Raw genomic sequence first — 25,504 nt, 5'->3', positions numbered from 1 at the left:
ACGCAAGCATAATAAGTGGGATCCTTGTTTCACCCACAGTATCTAAATATGAACTCAGAGGTATGATAAACAACTGTGAAATATTATGTATAGGGAGATTAATTCAAGCACATCATCAACATATCGTTATATTGCTTCATGAATTTATTGAATGATAAGTATGTTAACTTTATTTACCATACACAGACAGACCATTACACTGAGGTCTTATAAAAAAATTAGTATTTAGGTATTTCTTAACTTCGCTATCTTAAAAAATTAACGTGTTCTCTTTCTCATTATATCCACAGTATGATTCCATGGCCCCTCTGAGTCATTGCCAAGGAGTCAGCAGCACATTGACTTTGTTTACTCTATGTAGTCCCTTAGGGGTGCAGAATTATAGGCACAGGCTCTGTATTAACAAGGAACAATTTGTCTTTAACTTCCTATTGAGATTTGGTTATCGGAAGGTTTCAGAAGACGAATAGTGTGAATAATAAAGTTGGAAATAATAATGGTATTCAGCTACTCTGCAGTACTGTTTTTAGAAATAAATATATGACATAAAATGTACGTGTATATATATATATATATATATATATATATATATATATATATATATATATATATATATATATATATATATATATATATATATGTTTTTTGTCTTTTTTTGTATTGTTGTGTAATTATGGGGGCATTTATGTCACTTTCGGTGGCATTTTTGCCACGAGCCCGAATTATTTCTGACCCAAATCACAATCTTGTTCCAATAATATGACTTTATTTCTCCCTGAGATTTTCTCATCTTCCATCTTTCTCCATACAATGAAAGTGAATGGTGTCTTTAAAGGAATATTCCGGGTTCAATACAAGTTCAGGGGCAGTGGTGGCTTGGTGGTTAAGGCTCTGGGTTAATGACTAGATGGTCAGGGGTTCAAGCCCCAACACTGCCACGATGCCACCATTGGGCCCTTGAGCAAGGCCCTTGACCCCATCTGCTCCAGGGGTGCTGTATCATGGCTGACCCTGCGCTCTGACCCCAGCTTGGCTGGGATGTGCAAAAACTAGGGGCAGTGGTGGCTCAGCAGTTAAGGCTCTGGGTTACTGATCAGAAGGTCAGGGGTTCAAGCCCCAGCACCACCAAGATGCCACTGTTGGGCCCTTGAGCAGGGCCCTTGACCCTATCTGCTCAAGGGGTGCTGTAGCATGGCTGACCCTGTACTCTGACCCCAGCCTTGCTGGGATATGTGAAAAAGAAGAATTTCACTGTATATGTGCAAATGTATAATGTCTGATAAATAAAGAAAATTATTATTAATTATTAGTTAAGCTCAATCAAGAGAATTGGTGGCATAATGTTGATTACCACAAAAAATTATTCTGACCCGTCCCTCCTTTTCTTAAAAAATAAATAAATAAAATCCAATCCAAGGAAAAATCCAGGTTACGGTGAGGCACTTACAATGAAAGTGAATGGGGAATTCTTCTATCAAAAGAAGTTGTGTATTGTTTAAGCTGTAAAGTTGTTAAAATTTTTGCTTTTATGGTCATTTTAGCATTTTAGGATTACAGCACTACATTGTCATGGCAACAGCTGAACAATTAGATATAACTTCACACAGAAAAAAGGTTAGTAGACCTTTTTATCACACTAAAATCCTGATAACATGCATATATGTCTTGTGAATATCCTTTGGAAACGGTGAGCATTTTAACGTTAACAGATTGACCCCTTCACTTTTATAAGTGCAATTGTACGCAAAAATGCGCATTGTAGGTGCCTCACAGTAACCCAGATTTTTGCGGTTTTTAAAGAGAAAGAGGGACAAGTTGAAAATAATTTTTATGGTCTTCAACATTGTGCCACAAATGCTGTCGATTGAGCTTAACTTGTTTTGAACACGGAATCAGGGGCGGACTGGGAAGAGAGACCGCGGCCCCCTTCGGCATAGCGCAGCAGCCCGTTTCAGCTTATCGCTGCCTGTTCGGCCCAGTTTCACAGCTGGCCCACCGGGAAAAGTTCCGGTTCTCCCTATGGCTTATTACAATAAGCCTAACATCTCCTTTGTGTTCAATGAAAGAAAGAAAGCCATGCAGCTTTGGAACAACATGAGGGTGAGCAAATGATGACAGCATTTTAATTTTTGGGTTAAGTATCCCTCTAAAAAAATGTAATAAAAAAAAAATAATAATAATTTTTGTTTTGTTGTTATTGAAAAGTACAGCATTTGTAGCAACGTTGATTTACCTATTAATTAAAACAGAACCTTACATGTAATTAGCTATCAATACATGTTATTGGTGTAAACGAATACAATACATATTATAGTACAGGAAATAATATGAGTGACTGTTCATTATGGAATTATACTACAGTTGTAATGTATTCAGATGACGTCAGGCACCATGGAAAATTCATTTCTTGGACTGCATGAGCATCTTCACGCAGTAACACAAACAGATTCAGTGTGCTTTTTTGGCACATCATTTTTCCTTCTTCTCTCCATTTTGCAGATGAAGAATCATTCAAGAGAAAAATCTCGATAGTGTTTGCTTAGCTGTACGAAGTGTGACTGCTCAGGAAGATAAGCGTAGCTTTTATAAAAGCATTGCGATAAAACAGAGACTATTTAGCAGAGAAGGGCCACTTCTATTAAAATGAATGGGAGAAATTGGAACGCCCAACGGTCAACGGATGTAAAAAAAAGGAAGTCCCGCCTTATAGCTAAAAGAGCCAATAACCTTTTAGATACAGACATTACCTGTCAATCAACTCGAGAACGCGCATGCGTATTCACTATACAAGCCTGGAAAATTGCGGAATATGAGGTAAAGAATCACAATTTATGATGCCAGTATTATCGGATTTTATTGCTGATGTGAAATATGTTCTTTGATCGTAATCTTGACCAACCGTCTTTGAGATTTTAATCTTTCCCCATTCAAGTAGATAGGATCTGCACCTTCATGACTGGAAATATCCTCCCGAGAGCGTTCCAGAGATGACCGACAGTGGACTGACTTGCTAGAGAGCCTTTGTATATAATCAATGTAAGCACTAGAAGGCGCGCTTGAGCTTTTCAGCGCGAGCTGTGAAATGAATTCTCGCGAGACATTCCTGTTCTCGGGCTCGCTGTAACTCTCGCGGTATTTCCTCATTTCTTTCTCTTTCACTCCCTGTGTTCAACATGGCAGTCGGCAAGAATAAGAGGCTGACAAAAGGTGGCAAAAAAGGTGCCAAAAAGAAGATGTAAGTTGCTAAATTCACCCCTCGACTGTGTCGTTACGCTGTTATAATCTGTTCTGGAGGAAACGTTGTTTGTGTGGATGTAGGATGTGATGGATATTAAGAGGATTGTATTTAGCTACTCTGCTATATAAATGGCACACTGATGGTCTGTGCTGTGTATTTGCGCTGATAACTTAAGTTAAGAAGTATTTCGGATTTATTAGTTGCTTAACTATTGTGCGACCTTTTTTTTTTTTTTTCGATCATTTTGGCTGTGTTAACCTCAGCGGCATACATTTAGCCAAATGTGTGCATTTTTGGGGGGAATTATGATATTTCAACCTCAGTTCCTATAATGCACTGTGTACACAAAATAGTTACACTCAGGACCCTCAGGACAAAAATTTCCCCATTGAAACCATTAAAACTGCAATATTTGATCCCAGTGCCATTAAATCATAAAATCATGAATTCTATGATATTATGCTTTCATTCTGGAGCCCTGTCTTCAAAACTTACATTTGTAATATTTTCCACCAGATGGCGCCATTATTATCATGTTTAGCCTATGGAGCATATACAAGCTTTTCCCCTATTTTCTGTTTGCTGTATTATAGAGCACTGCAGGCCAATTGAATAAATGATGCAGCTAAAATTGTGGGTGTGTGTTGGTATGGATGTGTGTAAAAAACAGTGTCATTATATAAACAAACTAGCATTTAAAGAGTTAAAATCCTAAAAATGAATGAATATTTGGTAGTTATGTTCAGGACTAAAGTCAGTGAAAGTGGAAAATAATATTAATATAATACTTCTTATGGCAGTTTTTTGACACAGATATTTTTGTCCTCTAAGGACCTTTATGTTTGTTTGTATTTTAAATCTGACATTGCACAAAAAATAATAATGCATCAAAATAAGTGTTGTTGCAAATCATTGACATATCCCAGACTGTGATGATAATAATAATAAAAAAAATCCCCATAGCATTTAGTATATGGAAATGTATTCATTTTTTATTTTTTTTCATAGAAAACAACAGTGGCATTATATAAACTGGTATTTAAAGGGTTAAAATCTTGAAAATTAATGAATATTTAATAGTTATGATCAGGACTGATGTTGGTTAAAAAAATAACTATATAATTATAATATTATTATGGCAGTTCTTTTGACGTGGACATTTTTGTCATCTAAGGACCTTCTGAGTAACTCTTTTTTTTTTTTTTATTGACACACACGGGTTAAAATAGTCATTTTCAGGAAAGAAAAAACAACAGTTTCCTGACTCTAGCATGAAAGGTCACTAGTAGAGCTAGCTAGGTTTCCCCCACATCATAATAGCATTTAAATGCATTAGCGTATATTAGTTGAACTGTTTTATGAATTACAATGTGGTGGATTTTTATACTTCAGAAACCACTTAGCCAGAAAGGTGAGTTAAAGCAGCATGAATATAGTAGACATTGCAACATTTACTTTTGAGCATGCATATATTGTCTCTCAGAAACATCTTTATGTGTCTGTTTTCTCATGCAGTGTTGATCCATTCTCCAAGAAGGACTGGTATGATGTCAAGGCACCAGCCATGTTCAACATCCGCAACTTGGGCAAGACCTTGGTCACCCGAACTCAGGGAACCAGTGGGTGTTTTTCATGTCCCTCGTTTGTGTTTCCAAACCGATTTGTAACATGGCTGTTTTAGGAAATGGCATATTTTGCTTTACAGATAAATTCCATATGCTCCAGTTGTTTGATACGGTGTCAAATCACAGTTGTAATGCAAGTGGTCAAAGTTGTCATCTTTTTTTTTTTTTTTTTTTTTTTAAGTACAGTAGGAGTAGATGATGACAATAGTTTTGGTCCCAGATGAAAAGCCCCGTGATTACTATTATGAGATCACCTGACATTCCTAAGCTTACAAAAACATTTCCAACATGAGAGTGCCAACTACAGCCAATTTAACACCATTTTCCTGTCATCTAGGAATTGCCTCTGACGGTCTGAAGGGGCGTGTGTTCGAGGTCAGCTTGGCTGATCTGCAGAACGATGAGGTGGCCTTCCGCAAGTTCAAGCTGATCACAGAAGACGTGCAGGGCAAGAACTGCCTCACCAACTTCCATGGCATGGACCTCACCCGTGACAAGATGTGCTCCATGGTCAAGAAGTGGCAGGTGAAGCATGTTACAAATGGTGTAGTGAATATTAGGTGTCAAACAAAAGCGAGACTGCTGAGCTGGATACTGCAAACATTTAACAGCAGTACTTATCAGTTTTACAGTTCAGTAGTCCATGCTGTTGCTTGAATCATTAATGGGGCATCAATGTCTTGTTTGAAGTATGTCTTGAGAGATTACAGCAAGTTCCCTTTTTCTGTATCTCATATTTTGGGTCTTATTTCAGAACTCTGTAAGTGTCACATTTAGCAACATTTAGTTGTTAATCATGCAGGTTTAAAACTGTCTGTGTTTGCTTTTTCCCGTTAGACAATGATTGAGGCTCACGTTGATGTGAAGACCACTGATGGCTATCTCCTCCGCCTGTTCTGTGTGGGCTTCACCAAGAAGCGCACCAACCAGATCAGAAAGACCTCCTATGCTCAGCACCAGCAGGTCCGTCAGATCCGTAAGAAGATGATGGAGATCATGACCCGCGAGGTCCAGACCAATGATCTCAAGGAGGTGGTCAACAAACTGTACGTGTGAAGTTTATCTCCGCATCCGTGGCCATTTTGTTAAATCGTTTATTTTAGTTGGAGCCAACAAAATACCTGTTTCAAGAGGTGTTTCCCCCCCAAATTTAAATTGCCTCACCAGTAAAGGGATAGTTCACCCAAAAATGAAAATTCTCTAATTATTTACTCACCCTCATGATATCCCAGGTGCGTTTGACTTTCTTTCTTCAGCAGAACATATTTGAAGATAAATAGAAAAAGTAGCATAAATGTCATCCATACGACTCCAGCGGTTAAATTAATGTCTTCTAAAGCAACACAAATCACTTATGGTGTGAAAAAAGATCAATATTTAAGTACTTTTTAACTCTAAATCATCACCTCCGGTAAGCTTCACGAGAGGGTGGATATAAAGCAGTCTCTGGTGTGACATTTTCGCGTGGCCATTGCCATGTTACAAACGTAATCTCACGTTTTCCTCTCGGTTGAGACATCCAGGATAATCACACAAATGCACCATTGTGATTAAAGAAACAGATAAATACAGATCTAAACCAAAAACAACTAAGATACTGTACAGCGTTCCTCCTTCTCACTTGTAAACAGCGCTGCTCACCAGAAGGATGATTTGGATTTGGAAAAGTACTTAAATATTTACCTTTTTCATAACATAAGTGATCGTGTTGATTTAGAAGACATTAATTTAACCTCTGGAGTGATATGGATGACATTTATGCTGACTGTCTGTGATTTTTGGAGCTTCAGAAGAGAAATCTCCATTCACTTGCATTTTAAGGACCTACTGAGCTGAGATATTCTTCTATTTTTCTTCAAATGTGTTCTGCTGAAGAAAGAAAGTCAAACACACCTGGGATATCATGAGGGTGAGTAAATGATGAGAGAATCTTCATTTTTGGGTGAACTACCCCTTTAACGTTGTTCCAAACCTGTATCATTTTCCTCCACAAAATGTGTTAAAGTGGATGTTGGGCAGAGTGACCGCCTCAGTCATTCACTTTCATTACTTAAAAACAAGATGCAACGAAAGTGAATGGTGACTGAGACTAAAGCCCAGTGCGCTGTACGATTTCGACCACGATTCTGCCATCTGAGACAAAATTCGGGAATCCGAAAGGATTTCTGTCATCGTAGGGCAAATTGACAGTCTTACAACGTTCAGTGTGACATGTTCACAGATGGCTGATTAATAGCCTTTGTGATGATCTTTAGCCTCAGAAGTTCTGGTAGTGTCAGTAATTTAGCATCACAGTCGTATAACGGCCGGACGAGATATTCCGCTCCTCTCTCGCACCCCAATTCACTTGGAAAGAAGCCTGCTCCGCGTCTGCACCGTAGCAACATTTGTGCCCAGTTATCACTCAACTCAAGCTCTTTCAGTGTTTTTTCTTTATTATATAAACATTTTAAATAAACAGAAAATTCTTGGAGAAAAGTGTAACACTTCATCAATATGAAAGCATTATCCCCTGAATTAAACGAATGCAGAGCTTACAAAACAAAAACAAATAAATTGCATTTTTTTAACACGTTTTTTTATTCTTTACATTTATCGAGCATTTTCTTTACAACTTCATTTTAATTACTATTTAATAAATTTACTTTAAACGTCTGTAAACGTCTTATGTTAAGATTCACACCACTCCAATTTCATATTTATATTGCTAAGTATTTATGGGACGTTTTAATCCAAATCAGCAGATACTATTGGTTGCAATTATAGAAATCTATGTCGTTTTTGTGCATCATCCATAGGGAATTTGCAAGCACGATTATATTATTAGCCTATATGAATTTTTGACATTTTGTATGTCCGATCTCGCCTAGGGCACCAAGTAAGCCAGAACCACCACTGATACATTGGAATTACAATTATATGTATGTCAAAGTACAGCAATTGGCCTGGTTGCTAGGGAGGGTAGAGTCACATGGGGTAACCTCCTCGTGGTCGCTATAATGTGGTTCTCGCTCTCAGTGGGGCGCGTTGTGCGTGGATGCTGTGGAGGATAGCATGAGGCCTCCACACATGCTATGTCTCCATGGTAACGCGGTCAACAAGCCACGTGATAAGATGCGCGGATTGACGGTCTCAGCAACTGAGATTCCTCCTCCGCCACCCGGATTGAGGCGAGTCTTTTTATTTCCACAGTGAATCTTTGCTTGTAGCTAATTACTTTAGGCTACCTCTCACACTCGCGTTCATTCTTATCATCTGTTATGTTTTGTATTTGTGATCAGTTGTATTATAGGCCTATTTGACAAAATCCATCTTTCATTTTATGTTATGCTCATGATGGAGTGGTATTGGAGCAAAGGAAATGCTGATGTCTTTCAGAAAAAAGAAAAAAAAAATGCTCCTCCTGGCAGATCTCGTCCTTTCACTTCTATTCCGCAATGCTCCTGAATGTGAACTGATCGGGACGATTGAGAGTACAGTCTGACATAATGTCGCACAGTGTGCCATGGCGATATCAATGCATTCGTATCGTACAGTCTGACAAGTAACAATCTTAAAGGGCTGCAAAAATCCTACAGTGTATAGCGGGCTTAACATGCATTTCTTCACTGAAGAAAGTCATTTGGGTTTTAAACGTCCCGACAAGGATACGTTTCATGTTTGGCTGTACTTTCCTATTAACATACTTGTGGATTATTAATATTGTGGAGTTTAAACTTGTATATCACATGCTTGATTTGTTTAATGTAGTGGACCTTTCACTTGGACACTTTATTCCATAAGTTCTCAGTAACTTGGGTTGAAATACTGTTGCCATGGTTATAGATGAAGTGATGCAGTAACTCTCCAGATGATAGGTTGCCCTTAGTTTGCACTTGTAAAATGTATGTTAGCAGCCTGTTATTTAGCCATTATGCAAATTCATTATTTTTCTCAAAGCAGCTGTGTGCAATAAATGTCTCCTTCCTGTTGTTGTGCAGTATTCCTGACAGCGTAGGCAAGGACATTGAAAAGGCCTGTCAGTCGATCTACCCTCTACACGACGTCTACGTCAGGAAGGTGAAGATGCTGAAGAAGCCCAAATTTGAGCGTAAGTGACAACACTTTGTGTTTGGGATACAGCACACCCACTTCCATTTTTACGTATGGCATTTATTCAGGAAACGATTTGGAGTTTTGATTCTCTAATGGGATGAAACTGTTCTGACAGTGGGTGTTGGATACACGGTAGAGAGGAACTGAATGAAATATAGTGAGGTGATGTATGAACTGCTTTGTTGTACAGTTGGTAAGCTGATGGAGCTGCACGGTGAGGGTGGAGGAAGCACTGCTGCTGCTAAACCTGCAGAGGGCGACACTGGGGCCAAGGTGGAGAGAGCTGACGGATATGAGCCCCCCATCCAGGAGTCTGTCTGAAACTCCCAACACAAACAGCTGGTGTCAATAAACATGTAAATTTGAATCTTATGTGTGCTGTTTTCTGTCATTTTGAAATGCAAAGCAAACCTACTGGTTCATGCTCACATACCTCCTCTCAGAGCAGTTCTCAGTCTCTTGTAGGGTTTTAGTTGTGTTTTGACACTGGAGCCACAGTTGGTGAAATGTATAGGACTGCAGTGAAGCTTTGAAGCCTGATTGTTTTGAAATTCAAGACTGGCTGCACATATGCACATGTCAGTCTTTTGAGTCTATGGTCTTGCTCTTAATTGCTCACTTATGAGATGAAATCAAGTATGTAACTACTTAAGGATTGGGGTGGGGGGACCAAACATGATTTGAGAATCAAGCACTGAGAAACTCTGTAACATTCAGCCACTAATCTGAGAAATTTGGGGAGGGGCAGTTGCTCCTCTGGATGAAATTGCAGCAAGCTGTTGTCATGATAAAGCTCTGCCAATAACATTTTACACTGAATTAACTCCAGTCACAAGTCGATACACATGACAAACAAATTCAGCTATAAGGCTGCGATAATGCATTGAAAGCATGGATTAATAATGACTTGTTAGCCAGTTTGGTTGTGAAATGGGACAAGTTGGGTTTAAAGGTATACTTAACAGTTAAACTAAATGTTGGGCTCTTCCATGTTCAACAGCTGTGCACATCTGTGGTCATGAATTATGTGTAATGTACACTGAAATAGTCATCCAACAGAATATGTGACAGCATCTTTTATTTTTTATACGTAGATATTTATGAGTTGTAATAAAAATGAGGAAGATTACATTTATAAGTACATTTGACATATACAAATTAAATTCTAAATAGTCAGCAAAAGAGATTTGACACTTCGGGGGATCCTCTCGAATAAGAAAACACCGCTTCTCTGAGTTTACCTCTGCTTAATTGTTCTAGTGTCACTTCCACCCACCTGCACAGGGGGATAAGAAGACGTTGGCTGAGTTTGGAATTGCATACAACTCATACTGTATTGTCGTAGACACGTATGGCAGGAGTAGTGCGGGTAGTATGCCATTCTGAACATGCAAAGCTAATTCTTTACATAAAATATTTCTGAAAGTGTCCCAACAGCATTCTGAGACCACCAGAGGGCACCAGTCACTTTATAACCTCACCTGTTTTGAGCTCTACAAAGGCCTTCTCTGCCATTCAGCCTCCCATTTCACCATTCATCATCTATGTGAGCCTTGACCAGGATCTTGCCTGCTTTCTGGAAGGGCAGGTCATCCTCGGTTTCTGCTGTGAAGTCATACAGTGCCACAGCTCACTCCACACCCTCAGATGCAGCCTACAGACAGATCAGACTGGCGTTGATTTATAATCATACACATGTGATATAGTCATGCATGTGAAGTGAATGTAGGGTGCGGAAGATCATTTTACTTTACAGACACCTGACCCCCCACCCAAACACTCGGCCAACCCAGGGACCCTTAAAATAAAAACCCAGATGTTGTATATATTAAGTAAGGAATAACTGACGAAGGACTGTTGAATTATTGAAAAATAATGCACACCCCGAGGTGGCAATGCGCCCATGACGCAGAAGAGCAAAGACACATTTGAACAGAAATTGAAATAAATGTACGATATTATAGTCATTGTTTGTCATTCTTATATGATTTACTTGGACAATGTCTTTGTTTTATATGGTTATTTTGCTGTGGTAGCTTGTACGGTTCTTGAAATAATAATTTGGCGAAGTGACATGGAACTACTTCATAGCCGTGCGTTTACCGGAAAATAATTGCACACCTTAGAACGTCCCACAACCAATCAGAATCAAGCATTCAACAGACCTGTGGTATTACATTAGTTAATGCATTATGAACTAACAACTATTAAAATCATATTTATAAAATAACAAAGATTGATAAATTATGCATTAAGTTTAAGGTACACAGTTTAACCTTATTGTAAATTGTTGTAAATCAAAGATCATTAAAGGGATAGTTCACCCAAAAATGAAAATGTTCTCATCATTTACTCACCCTCATGCCATCCCAGATGTGTTTGACTTTCTTTCTTCTTAAGAACACAAACGAAGATTGCTTAGAAGAATATCTCAGCTCTGTAGGTCCATACAATGCAAGTGAATGGCTGCCAAAATTGTGACACTCCAAAAAGCACAAAGTCATCATAAAAGTAATCCATACGACTCCAGTGTTTTCATCCACATCTTCAGATGTGATATGATAGTTGTGGGTGAAAAACATCAATATTTAAGTACTTTTTGCTAGAAATTCTTCTCCCTACCCAGTAGGGGGCAATATGCATAAAGGACGTGAAAGTTAAAGTGGAAATTGCCTGAGCAGGGTGGAGAATTTATAGTAAAAAAAGGACTTAAATACTGATCTGTTTCTCACCTGCACCTATCGTTATCGACATTGATTTAACCACCGGAGACTTATGAATTACTTCTATGCTGCCTTTATGTGCTTTTTGGACCTTCAGAGTTCTGGTCACCATTCACTTACATTGTATGGACCTACAGAGCTGAGATATTCTTCTAAAAATCTTAATTTGTGTTCTGCCGAAGAAAGAAAGTCATACACATCTGGGATGGCATGAGGGTGAGCAAATGATGAGAGATCTTTTCATTTTTTTTTTTTTTTGGTGAACTAGAATAGGAATAATGAATTCAATCAATTCACTTAATCCCTTGAATGGCCTGCACACAAATACACAGTGTGAATGTATTTGAACAGAGACCTGAATGTCATGCTCACTGACTTTTATATGCAATGTAACTGTACAGTGCTGACAGTAAAAGGATTGAAAAGGAGCTACAGAGAAGAATAGCAGCTGGAGAGCTCAATCTGGATTGAGTCATTGACACACTGATGCTGACCACGCCACGTACTAGTGGTAGTAAATACAGTGCATCCGGAAAGTATTCACAGCGCTACACTTTTTCCACATTTTGTTATGTTACAGCCTTATTCCAAAATGGATTAAATTCATTATTTTCCTCAATTCTACAAACAATACCCCATAATGACAACGTGAAAGAAGTTTGTTTGAAATCTTTGCAAATTTATAAAAAAAACCCCACATGTACATAAGTATTCACAGCCTTTGCTCAATACTTTGTTGAAGCACCTTTGGCACCAATTACAGCCTCAAGTCTTTTTGAGTATGATGCTACAAGCTTGGCACACCTATTTTTGGGCAGTTTCTCCCATTCTTCTTTGCAGGACCTCTCAAGCTCCATCAGGTTGGATGGGGAGCATCAGTGCACAGCCATTTTCAGATCTCTCCAGAGATGTTCAATCGGGTTCAAGTCTGGGCTCTGGCTGGGCCACTCAAGGACATTCTCAGAGTTGTCCCGGAGCCACTCCTTTGTTATCTTGGCTGTGTGCTTGGGGTCGTTGTCCTGTTGGAAGATGAACCTTCGCCCCAGTCTGAGGTCCAGAGCGCTCTGGAGCAGGTTTTCATCAAGGATGTCTCTGTACATTGCTGCATTCATCTTTCCCTCGATCCTGACTAGTCTCCCAGTTCCTGCCGCTGAAAAACATCCCCACAGCATGATGCTACCACCACCATGCTTCACTGTAGGGATGGTATTGGCCAGGTGATGAGCGGTGCCTGGTTTCCTCCAGACATGTCACTTGCCATTCAGGCCAAAGAGTTCAATCTTTGTTTCTCATGGTCTGAGAGTCCTTCAGGTGCCTTTTGGCAAACTCCAGGTGGGCTATCACGTGCCTTTTACTGAGGAGTGGCTTCCATCTGGCCACTCTACCATACAGGCCTGATTGCTGGAGTGCTGCAGAGATGGTTGTTCTTCTGGAAGGTTCTCCTCTCTCCACAGAGAAATGCTGGAGCTCTGTCAGAGTGACCATCGGGTTCTTGGTCACCTCCATGACGAAGGCCCTTCTCCCCCGATCGCTCAGTTTGGCCGGGTGGCCAGCTCTAGGAAGAGTCCTGGTGGTTCCAAACTTCTTCCATTTACGGATGATGGAGGCCACTGTGCTCATTGGGACCTTCAATGCTGCAGAAATTTTTCTGTACCCTTCCCCAGATCTGTGCCTCGATACAATCCTGTCTCGGAGGTCTACAGACAATTCCTTGGACTTCATGGCTTGGTTTGTGCTCTGACATGCACTGTTAACTGTGGGACCTTATATAGACAGGTGTGTGCCTTTCCAAATCATGTCCAATCAACTGAATTTACCACAGGTGGACTCCAATCAAGTTGTAGAAACATCTCAAGGATGATCAGTGGAAACAGGATGCACCTGAGCTCAATTTTGAGTGTCATGGCAAAGGCTGTGAATACTTATGTACATGTGATTTTTTTCGTTTTTTATTTTTTATAAATTTGCAAAGATTTCAAACAAACTTCTTTCACGTTGTCATTATGGGGTATTGTTTGTAGAATTTGAGGAAAATAATTAATTTAATTCATTTTGGAATAAGGCTGTAACATAACAAAATGTAGAAAAAGTGAAGTGCTGTGAATACTTTCCGGATGCACTGTAGGTAGATTATTAGCAATCTAGAAGTATAATGAAAGACAATAGCTGACAAGAACTGCACATAAATGCCGAGTGCATATAAATGACGTCCTAAATAATTGATTAGGCCTGTATAACATTTTTCCTTGTTTCATGTCTATGATCATGATGACTCCTGAAACAGTATAGACTAAGTTGTTTCTAAATATGTCAGTAAATATGAAATGAGTGTCCCACCTCCCATCCCGAGCTGTATTTGTATCTAAATGTTTCAACATAAAGTGAAACATGAAATGTGAATAACTATGGATTTATATTTGTGTAGTGATTTTGGCTTTTACCAGGCCGTGCAGTCTTGTTCGGAGCAGATTTGTGCACAGGGATTGGAGGAAGGTCTTCGACCACTTCCACAAAGTGGAGAGGGAAAATGCCAACATTGCTGTTCACCTCCCCACGAGCCCACTGCTCTCCGGCATACTCTTTGAGCCAGATCACATCACCTTCAGAGAATGAGAGCTCATCACTGTGCCCTCCCTCAGAGTCAAAGCTTGCTACACACCTTGGGCCTCTAAGCAAAACACATGGACTGGATCAGATTTTCCTGTATTTGTGTTTGCCAGTCTAACACTGTAATAGATCTCATTTAAACTGAAAACCCAACACGGAGCTTGTTATTCACTCCAAACCTGATTGAATTTTTAATTTGTGTCTGGGAAACCCCACAGCTTTCACGATCAAATGCTGTGAAGATGACTTACCTGAGAGACTCAGGAGATGGTTTGGTTTTCCATTCATTGATGGGTGCTTGGGCAGGTGCGGCAGGCTTGGAGAACAAGATTGGCAACGGTTGATTGCTTAGTATTTAAAGCTGAAGTGTTTAACTTTGTGTGTTAAAATACTTCCTCTTATCCCAGCTTAATATGCAGAGACAACTGTAAGTAAGCCATTTGCACATTCATTTTCTGTTTGAAAACAAACGTTTATTTTTGCAATTCCATTCGGTGGCGCTTCTGATTGTTGTATCATTTTTATGCATCCATTTATTATGAGCTCACATTAATTGAGAGACTACATGGCGTATTTGTACTTTCAAAAATGTATTTGTCACACCGCGAGACCATTTAAAATGTGTAAACTACTGAATGTGAACAATTAAATAGAAATGACCAGTCGTAGAAACTCATATTTTAACCTAAATTCATGACCAGGGACTAAAAATGAAATATTTTTTTCATTTCAGTTCGTTTTGAGCAGAAACTGTAATTTATCAGTTCTGGTTCTGCCGTTCTGCAGCCTCCTTTCCAAATAGTGACCGGTTAGAATTAAATAAAAGAATGGTTAATAGCGTTCTTTTTAAAAAGACAGTACTCTGTGCAAAGGGTGGGTGATATCTAGTTGCAGTGTTGCCAGATCTCGCAAGAGAATCAAGGGATCTGGTGTGGAAAAATCAGCTCAAAATAAGAGACTTGCCTCTCTTTTCCCATATGGGGGAATGATGACAAGAACAGTATACAGTAGCCTACACTGGCAGCCAACCGTTTGGAATAATGTACAGATTTTGCTCGTATGGAAAGAAATTGTTACTTTTATTCACCAAAGTGGCATTCATCTGATCACAATGTATAGTCAGGACATTAATAACGGGAAAATGTACTATTACAATGTTCAGAACTTCTTAAACTTCTTCCAGGTGCAGCGATGACAGCTTTGCAGATCCTTGTTATTCTAGCTGTCAGTTTGTCCAGATACTCAGGTGACATTTCACCCCACACTTCCTGTAGCACTTGCCATAGATGTGGCTGTCTTGTCGGGCACTTCTCACGCACCTTACAGTCTAGCTGATCCCACAAAAGCTCAATGGGGTTAAGATCCAGAACACTCTTTTCCAATTATCTGTTGTCCAATGTCTGTGTTTCTTTGCCCACTCCAACCTTTTCTTTTTGTTTTTCTGTTTCAAAAGTGGCTTTTTCTTTGCAATTCTTCCCATAAGGCCTGCACCCCTGAGTCTTCTCTTTACTGTTGTACATGAAACTGGTGTTGAGCGGGTAGAATTCAATGAAGCTGTCAGCTGAGGACATGTGAGGTGTCTATTTCTCAAACTAGAGACTCTGATGTACTTATCCTCTTGTTTAGTTGTACATCTGGTCTTCCACATCTCTTTCTGTCCTTGTTAGAGCCAGTTGCCAATTTTGGCAATTTCAAGCATTGTATAGCCTTCATTCCTCAAAACAATGATTGACTGATGAGTTTCTAGAGAAAGCTGTTTCTTTTTTGCCATTTTTGGCCTAATATTGACCTTAAGACATGCCAGTCTATTGCATACTGTGGCAACTCAAAAACAAACACAAAGACAATGTTAAGCTTCATTTAATGAACCAAATATCTTTCAACTGTGTTTGATATAATGGCAAGTGATTTTCTAGAACCAAATGATCAATTTATCATGATTACTCAAGGATAAGGTGTTGGAGTGATGGCTGCTGTCTATATTTGATCAAAAATGACTTTTTTCAAATAGTGATGGTGCTGTTTTTTACATCAGTAATGTCCTGACTATACTTTGTGATCAGTTGAATGCCACTTTGGTGAATTAAAGTACCAATTTCCTTCCCAAACAGCAAAATCTGTACATTATTCCAAACTTTTTGGCCGCCAGTGTATAAAATAACATCTTATCAATTAGTGTATTCTTGATATTAAAAATATACACCTGGCCATCTAAAACTACACCTTTCTCTTCTTCATGCACACCCTGCGTGGGCCCGTTTGAACTAAATGTCACCTTTTGCGGGCCAAATTATTGTATTTTTTATTTTTTTTAAACCTATAAAAACAAGCATTATCACAAAGTAAGGCCTAAAAAATAATAATAATAACACTGTATGGATAATTTACTGTTTTTATTTCAGATCTGCTTCCTATTCAAAGCCCGGAGCATCAAATCTGTGTTAATGCATCATATCAAACAACAACTCAGTGAAGACTTGATATTTTCTAATATTTTTCATTGTATCTGGATTTCAGTATTAAAGTAGTAATTATAAAAAGTTGTTAAAATAGTCTTCAGGATGTCACAGAATGCTACAATGCAATAACGCAAAGAAATGTGTGATGAAGCGGTTTCCTTCAGGATCAAAACACATACTGTACTAATGTTCTACTAAAAAGAGAGAAGACTCATTTTTACAAGGTCCATATGTTAATTTTATTTTCGTAATGTGAATGCTTTATTGACTTCACCTGAAAGGAGAGCTCTCCAGTATTTGTGCCACTGTAGTCATACTCAGAAATACCATGAGGGATCTCAAGCTATGTAAACAAAGAGAACAGAGCTGAAATGCATTCATTTTGTTCAGTTCAACTGTTTGTCAAACACCATCAAATCAGACAATTAAGCAATATCACAGGAGCAAGAGTGCTGTTGTACTGAATATGCATGCCGATTTTAAAGTAAATAGTCCAAAATGAAACAAAAGCAGAATCAACCATTACATGTTGCTAAGAAATGCATAGACTGACAGCTTGTCTGGAACGCCGCAAACACATACAATATTGTTATGCTGTTATACTGAAAAAACAGCACTCTTGGAACGTTGCTTATCACTATGTAACACAATTTTTGTTTCTGGGTAGTAAGTGTTATTTCCTAATTGCTTATGTCTCAAAAGTATAGAAAATGGTTATTATTCCCCTCAAACTGTGCTTTTGTGACCAGGACAGTGATATTTTGAAATGTACCTATTTCCAATGAGAAAACGGGTGAATTTGTGTCTTTCACATAAAGTCAGAAAAAAACAACATATGAATCCAAAATCCTTCTTTATCTGTGGTCCGATGAAGACACCGGCTTTGACCTTTGCCTCAGACAGCTTAGGGAAGAAGTCTTGAAGGTAATTAAAGGCTGCCGACTCCTTATCTAGAGCTCTGAAAAATTGTTTCATAATGCCCAATTTGATGTGCAGTGGTGGCATCGGCACCTTCCGGGGGTCCACCAGTGGCTCCCACTTGACGTTGTTCCTCCCCACAGAGAACTCGGTCTGCTGTGGCCAGTCCCACCTGTGGTAGTGTGCTTTGGTGTCCCTGCTGTCCCAAAGGCAAAGATAGCAGGGAAACTGGGTAAAACCACCTTGGAGACCCATCAGGAATGCCACCATTTTGAAGTCTCCTAATGACCTCCCAGCCGTACTCATCATACTTCAAGGCGTCCAGCGAGGTTTTGATGCTGTTGTAATCCTCTTTGAGGTGCACCGAGTGAGCCAGGGGAAGAGACGGGTACTTGTTACCATTATGGACCAGCACGGCTTTGAATATTACTTTAGTATAAATACATGTTCATTTGGATTCATATGTTGTTTTTTTCGGACTTTATGTGAACGAAAAGACACACATTCGCCTGTTTTCTCATTGGAATTAGGTACATTTCAAAATATCACTGTCCTGGTGACAAAAGCAAAGTTTGTGGGGAATAATAACCATTTTCTATAATTGCAAAAATTATTATTATTTGTTTTTTGGATTTTTCCCCTTTTTCTCCCAATTTGGAATGCCCAATTCCCAATGCGCTCTAAGTCCTCGTGGTGGCATAGTGACTCGCCTCAGTCCGGGTGGCGGAGGACAAATCCCAGTTGCCTCCGCGTCTGAGACAGTCAACCCGTGCATCTTATCACGTGGCTTGTTGAGCGCGTTGCCACGGAGACATAGCGCGTGTGGAGGCTTCACGCCATCCACCGCGGCAACCACGCTCAATTCACCATGCGCCCCACCGAGAACAAACCACATTATAGCGACCACGAGGAGGTTACCCCATGTGACTCTACCCTCCCTAGCAACCGGGCCAATTTGGTTGCTTAGGAGACCTGGCTGGAGTCACTCAGCACGCCCTGGGATTTGAACTAGTGAACTAGTGAACTCCAGGGGTGGTAGCCAGCGTATTTTACCACTGAGCTACCCAGGCCCCCCAATTTGGTCTAATTTTTTTCAGAAAACCCCCCAAATAAAAAAACACTCCAATTATTCATAAATAATATTGTATGTGTTTATTAGTTTATGGTAAACATAATTTTTTGTTGTTGTCCCAAATTTGTAAGCATGCAATTCTGGTTCTGTTCACTCTATCTCACTTTAAAAAGTCTTATTTCATTCCACTAGATTGTAGCAAGTTTGTTTCTCTATCACATTTCATCACAATATACAGATCTAAAATGTAGGTGGCGCTCTCGCATTTTAGCCCTCACAGAATGCTCGTCCATAGACATTCAGTCTAATTTTCAGTTTATGCACCACCCTCATTGTTTCATTGAATATCTCGGCCTCTGAGTGGACTAGAAGCTCAGTCTAGATGTCATCAGCTGAGATCTTCATCTTTCCGATGATAGATAACATTTTATCATCAATCAAAAACATATTTTTATAATGATTTGTATTGCATGCTTTTCCTGCTGGATAGCATATTTTGTTCTGGACATCTAAGATATAACATTGGATTATTCAGCCAAGCAAGCTCACAGACAAGTAAAAGATGGGTCATTTTTTAGACAACTGCCTAATGTAAAAGCAGATATAAAGTTTTTAGCTATTTGTGGCTTACAGCAGCAATAATCAGTGCATAAAAGAGACGTTTGTATTTGATGACTTACAGAAATCATATTTAATTTTGTGACTCTTTTGACAGTCTTTCAAACTGTGGTATTAGGGCAAGAAAATAATCTGTACAGTTACATTCCTGAGAAGGAGAGCTTTCATTTGATACATGACTTGCCCATTTAAGTGTAATGTGAAAGACTTTTGTATTCATATTAATATTTCTACCTCATTTCATCTAGGGGGCGCTAATTTGTGACGAAAATGTTTTCAGGCCTTATTTTGTTATTTTGTGTAAAAAATGCAAAAATGATAGAATTCTCTGTAAAGTTCAGATTCTAAGTTTTCAAACGATACCTCATATGCCTGTCCTACGCAAACGGGGACTTTAACGCTTTAAGTGTAAACCTTTCCGCGATATAGCGCCCCCTTTGGACCCACTGGCAGTTTCATAGAGTGTAAGGGATTTTAAAGAACCAGAGCTAACTGTTGTTATCCACAGTTTGGAACAACAAAGGACAAAACTGATTAGATGTCCTTGCAAGTAAAATGAAATAATGTCACACTGTGTATTTGTTGTAAAGACAATGTCCCGGGTTGGGTCTTGGCAAGGTCTTTTTTTGGAAGCTCTATGGCTTTGTTGTTGCCACTGAGGTTGTTGCGGTTTTATTGATACTACTTGTGGAGCTCCCTGATCAGAGGGGCACCGCTGGGAACCATTTGTCTGAGGAGGAGGGGGTCGTCCTGGGCCTGTTTTGGCTGGTGGTGGGCGAGGAGGCAGGACCTTTCCTCCACTGGGCCTAAAAGAATAACAGAATTTAAGGGGGCGTGTTTAGGCATAGAAGCTCTATAACAATAACCAGGCTTATATTGCCAAACCAACAGACCGTGAAAAGAGAAACACATAAAGGCACATTTAAAAGACTGAATCTGAGAAATCGATACTGGAATAGCTGTGAATAAAACAGTAATTATTTACCGTGGTGGAAGAGGCATATGAGATGAAAGCCTAAAGGAGTCCTTGAAAAAAAATCTGCAAAATTCCAGACATTTCTCAGAGTTTGATAGAAGCCTCTGTTTTCTAATAATAATATCTAATAAATATCTAATAATGTACGAGCTTCACATTTCTGCTTTTAAACCCTCTGGCCATCTTGCGAACAAGGCTGCTATTGTACAATACATGCAATATTGTAAACACGTTTACAAACTAAGGAACAGGATTATTTTCTGTAATAATCATCAGCATGCCATAGATGCGATCCAAAGTTGTATTTAATCAGGAAAACTGCATTACCTCATAATTATTTTTATGATAATTTTCCACTTTACGCCGTACAATACTGTAGGGGCTAAACGAAATTACTATTTAGAGCAACGCAATGTTCATTGATCCATCTAAATAGTTTTAGTCATACCCAGTGGTTGATTTGTAATTTTTTTTTAAGGGGGATTGTGTGTGTGTGTGTGTGTGTGTGTGGGGTGGGGGTGGGGTGGGGGGGTCTATTACTTATGGGTCATTGACAAATTACACCCAAAATTAGAATGAGAAACCTTTTAAAAATCTAGTTTAAAACAGTGTATAAACAAGAGTATAAACATATTCATTAATTTCCAAAAAGTTTTCAAACAACTCTTTCAATGAATTTTTTTTTTTTTAATTTGTTTTTATTTTTTTATAAATATTATGAATTTTTCAGACAAAAAATATCAAGAATTTTACTCAGGGTTACACCACATGAACAAAATGTGCCTTTTCATAAACATGTCAAAATAAATATCTGATGTTTTTTTAAACATCCTTTGACTGCTGGCCATTCCAGTTTCTCCCATTCATTTTAATCAAAGTGGCCCATCGTCTCAGTACTCATGTTTATCTCAGCAAACGAAATACTGACAAAACACCATTTTACTGTGTTTTATAGTTTTTATGGTCAACATAAACAACTAAATGGCTACCTACATGTTGGTTACACCCAAAGATTTTGATTTGGTGGACAAAAGCGTTTTAAAATATGAATCATATTTTAAAACAGTTGTTTCACTGTTTATTTTTGTACGATTTTATTGAGACTTTGACTTTTTTTTTTTTTTTTGCTGTCTCTGGACACCACATTATGTTTTTTTTTTTTATTTAAGCCACAGAAAACATATCAATATGACTTTAAACTCAGCAACTGAAAATTGTTCATCATAGAAGAGGTGTATTCAAGTAAATGGTTTGCATTTTTTATGTATTTTTAATTTAATAGATCAGGACAAAAATGAGCGTCACTTCATTGACCCTTAGGACACATGGCCATAATATGCGCCTGTTACCCTCTGTTATTGTATTTTATGATTAATTTTGTGAAAAGAATTCATGATGGGGCCTGGGTAGCTCAGCGAGTATTGACGCTGACTATCACCCCTGGAGTCGCGAGTTTGAATCCAGGGCGTGCTGAGTAACTTCAGCCAGGTCTCCTAAGCAACCAAATTGGCCTGGTTGCTAGGGAGGGTAGAGTCACATGGGGTAACCTCCTCGTGGTCGCTATAATGTGGTTCTCGCTCTCAGTATGGCACGTGGTGAGTTGTGCATGGATGCCGCAGAGAATAGCACGCTATGTCTCCACGGTAACGCGCTCAACAAGCCACGTGATAAGATGCGTGGATTGACGGTCTCAGACGCGGAGGCAACTGAGATTCGTCCTCCGCCACCCAGATTGAGGCGAGTCACTACGCCACCATGAGGACTTAGAGCGCATTGGATATTGGGCATTCCAAATTGGGAGACAAGGGGAGAAAATCCCCCCAAAAGTGAAAAGAATCCACGTTATGATAATGAAAAGGGTTTTTTCTAGGTCGCTCGCCCACTGTCACAGACACTCATTTTTTCTACTCCGTTCTACTACATGACCATGTTTGAAAGGCCATGAAACATTTGAAAACTTGTGGCGTAAGTTTCATGTGAACACTAGGAAGGACAAGTCAACCCATCGCAAACTCCGACATACCTGCCAGTGTTTTCAGAACACCGGTCTTTTTTCATGGTGGAGAGAGAGAGCTCGCGCGCTCAAGGTTGTCATGGCAGCATATATCCAAACTGTATAAATGTCCAGATCTGATTGGGGGATTTCACCTATAGAAATCTGGCAACCTCACACATGTCGAAATCTAATTCTGACCGGCTAATCGCCCCTTATTTAAAATCTGTTATTTATCAAACTTATTAAAATTAAAGATGAAATCTTTTACTTGCATGATTAGTTTTAAGTAATACATGACACAACTGATCTAATGGGGATGGTTAGGGGGGATGGTGTTTTTACAAGGGGGATGCTTTTTGGTATTTCTTGCAACAAGGGGGATGCCATCCCCTCACATCCCCCCTCAAATCAAGCCCTGGTCATACCTCTGACTATTGATAATGTCACTTTAGTGTATATAGGAAACTATAGGTGACTAAACAAACCTACTATTTGGGTAAAGGTAATGTTGCTCTGCCTGTCCAAACAGTGTTAGTCTTACCTCTGACTGTTCATTGTTTCTCTAGTTAAGTGCATGCACATCAAACAAAATTACTACTTAGAACAGAAGGAAGCGAGAGGGGCCTATCGAATATTATTAGTCGTATCCCTGACTACTCACCAAAACTGGTGAGTTTGCAACGTGACATCTGCAACATTGTGATGCAGAGTCCCGAATAAATGAGTACAATCTAAAAAATATAGAATTAAGCCGATTAATCAGGTATCTAAATCAAAATTAATTGGTAACACTACAATAATGCTCCATTCGTTTAACATTAGTCAATCAATTATTTTTTTACAACATTTATTAATCTTTGTGAATGTTAATTAACCCTATAATGGCGTGTGTATCAAATATGATACACGGTGTTTGAGGGCTCGTTTCATTGTCTGTTCAAGCAAATGAGCAAATGTTTTAAATGGGTCAGTTAAAAAATGTCGGCGGACTTGCACGAAAAGTGACTATCTGTTGGGATAAATGACAGCTTATTTTAAAAGTTCAAGGGAACATTATAATTAAAGTTATTGGCATTTTTGGACAATAAAAGTTTGCTTTATAAGACTAACTTATTATTGTTTCAAAGCACGTTTAAGTTAATAAATCACTATGCTTATCAAATTTGATACATTAGGCTTCACGGGTTAAATATGCCATTAGCTTTATTTTAACTAATACAGCTTTTGATTTTAAAAATGATTTAGTAAATGCTGAAATTAATGAGTGCTGTAAAAGTATTGTGCATTGTTAGTTCATGCTGACTTATGTCAACAAATGGAATCTTATTGTAAAGTGTTACAAATTAATTCTCAGATAATGATCAATAATAATTGGAATCTCAACTTGTGACTTGCAGTCAGAGTAAATCAATAATGAAGTCAGATTCAGTATAAACGAAACCTTATAGTTTAAGACGTTTCACCTAGATGTGACAGAATAGACGAACGCACAAAAATGTTCATGACTCTGGATTCCATCGTTGGAGCAATGGGGTGGCCCCTACACAGGGAATGTGCTTTTGTGTCAAAATCTGCATTAAAAGCACCTAAGCTCTTTTAAAAAGCTCTACACATTTGAGAGCAGATCAAATGACTGTTGGTGACTGTCACACTCACACTTGTCAGTTCTACTGGGGACTCATTGGCACATTGGCACTTACTAATGGCAGCGTCCACATATTCACTGGTTGGCGTGAACTGTGTGGATATGATGTTAGGAAGCAATCCAGTAGAGTTATGATTGTTGAGGTTCAGCAGGTCTTGCTGGGCTTGAGTGGAAGGGAGGGACCTTTGAATACTACTTCCTCATCCTGGGAACTTTAACCATTGAGGGTCTTGATGGAGGAATGAGGGGGGTCTTTAAGGGGGGCTGAAAGTCTGACACCTCCTTTGAGTCTGGAGGGTTTTTTGAAAAGTTGAGGTCTTGGAGCAGGAGTAGGAGTTATGCCAACCACTTCATATAGGTGGTTGTCATTAGCTAGAAACTCTTTGTTTTTTTTAAAAAATAGGGCCGAGGGGCAATGGAGGGCTTTGGTGCCATCACTGGTGGTTTGGTGTAAGCTTTTCGAGGATTGGGGAAAGGCACGGTGGTTTCCTCTTTCTCTGTGCTAGACTGACTTTCAATGGCCTGGATTGTTGCACAGATGTTACGGTTACCGTGTAAGGCGGTCATGTTCACACTAGGGTTCTCTTTACCTTGGTCTGTCTGCTCTCCCTGAATGTCAACAGGGTTAGTCAAATCACACTGAGATTCTGAGCTAAATACATCTTCAAATGGACATTCAAACTCCCTACAGGAGTTACAGGACAAAACTCCCAGCTGTCTTGTTGTGGTATCAGAGGTTGCGCATTGACCTCATTGGTTGGGCTCCGTTTAGATTTGGAACGAGTCCGAGGTACGGGATGTGGAGTTGGGGCAAGATCAGCGATGGCCACAGACAAGTCAGGTAATATGGTGTTTAGCTGATGTGAATTGGGAGTAAACGCTGAACAGTTTTCCTCATCGATGTGGGAATCACTGCGAGTGGTAAATGCATCCTGTCCACCGCGGCAGAGTTCAGGGGATCTAGTTTCAGTTTCTTGTGGTATTGGTTTGGCTTTAGAAGGCAGTGAGAGCCGAGGTGGTTTCTTTGGCTGCTTTACTGAGACTGCAAAAGACCGATAACCAAACAATCCCATAGTTGCAATTCTCAGTTTCGCGTTAGTGCACTCTAAACATTGTCAATATGAACTAACCTCTGCATCTGTGCTGTTGGATCAGCTGCAGGGATGTGCTGGAATCTGGATGTGTGGCATACTCTTTTAGTGAGTCAGTCTGGGTGGCAATAGTGGTTGTCTGTGAGCGTCACGGAGGAGGTGTTGGCCTGCTAACCTGCTGCTGGGTCTTGTCCTTGATCACCTGCTCATAGGATGGTGGGAGCTGAAGCACGAGAAAAGGGAATCACTCAAACGCAAGTATCAAACCAAGCAAACACACTGGTTACACTGCACATCTGCTTGAAACACAGGCCTGGAGTACATAACAACCTATAAAACATACTTTAAAGGGATAGTTCACCCAAAAATGAAACTTCTCTCATCATTTACTCATCCTCATGCCATCCCAGATGTGTTTGACTTTCTTTCTTCTGCAGAACT

The 25,504-nt window shown here is 39.4% G+C and overlaps 1 protein-coding gene, 1 long non-coding RNA gene and 1 pseudogene across 2 annotated transcripts; 1 reads left to right on the top strand and 2 right to left on the bottom strand.

The window, feature by feature from the left end:
* The first annotated feature begins 3,109 nt into the window (after positions 1-3,109).
* rps3a (ribosomal protein S3A) lies at positions 3,110-9,325 on the top strand. Its single transcript, XM_051705075.1, has 6 exons — positions 3,110-3,235; positions 4,754-4,857; positions 5,201-5,388; positions 5,701-5,909; positions 8,844-8,953; positions 9,149-9,325. Exons 1-6 carry the CDS (start codon positions 3,174-3,176, stop codon positions 9,277-9,279), a joined length of 804 nt encoding a protein of 267 aa, XP_051561035.1. The 5' UTR covers positions 3,110-3,173; the 3' UTR covers positions 9,280-9,325.
* A 151-nt stretch (positions 9,326-9,476) lies between these two features.
* On the bottom strand, positions 9,477-14,618 carry LOC127445211 (uncharacterized). The gene is made up of 3 exons (XR_007897949.1): positions 14,540-14,618; positions 14,123-14,349; positions 9,477-10,612 (listed from the first exon to the last, which is right to left on the bottom strand). It is a non-coding gene; the product is annotated as an uncharacterized LOC127445211 (long non-coding RNA).
* Positions 14,619-16,599: 1,981 nt separating this feature from the next.
* The window catches only part of LOC127445539 (SH3 domain-containing protein 19-like), a 10,453-nt pseudogene continuing 1,548 nt past the window's right edge, over positions 16,600-25,504 (bottom strand).

This window comes from Myxocyprinus asiaticus, chromosome 8 (genome assembly GCF_019703515.2).
Source record: "Myxocyprinus asiaticus isolate MX2 ecotype Aquarium Trade chromosome 8, UBuf_Myxa_2, whole genome shotgun sequence".
Classification (NCBI taxonomy): Eukaryota; Metazoa; Chordata; class Actinopteri; order Cypriniformes; family Catostomidae; genus Myxocyprinus; species Myxocyprinus asiaticus.
Note: the sequence above shows the minus strand (reverse complement) of the source record. Positions and strands in the feature narration are given on the sequence as shown.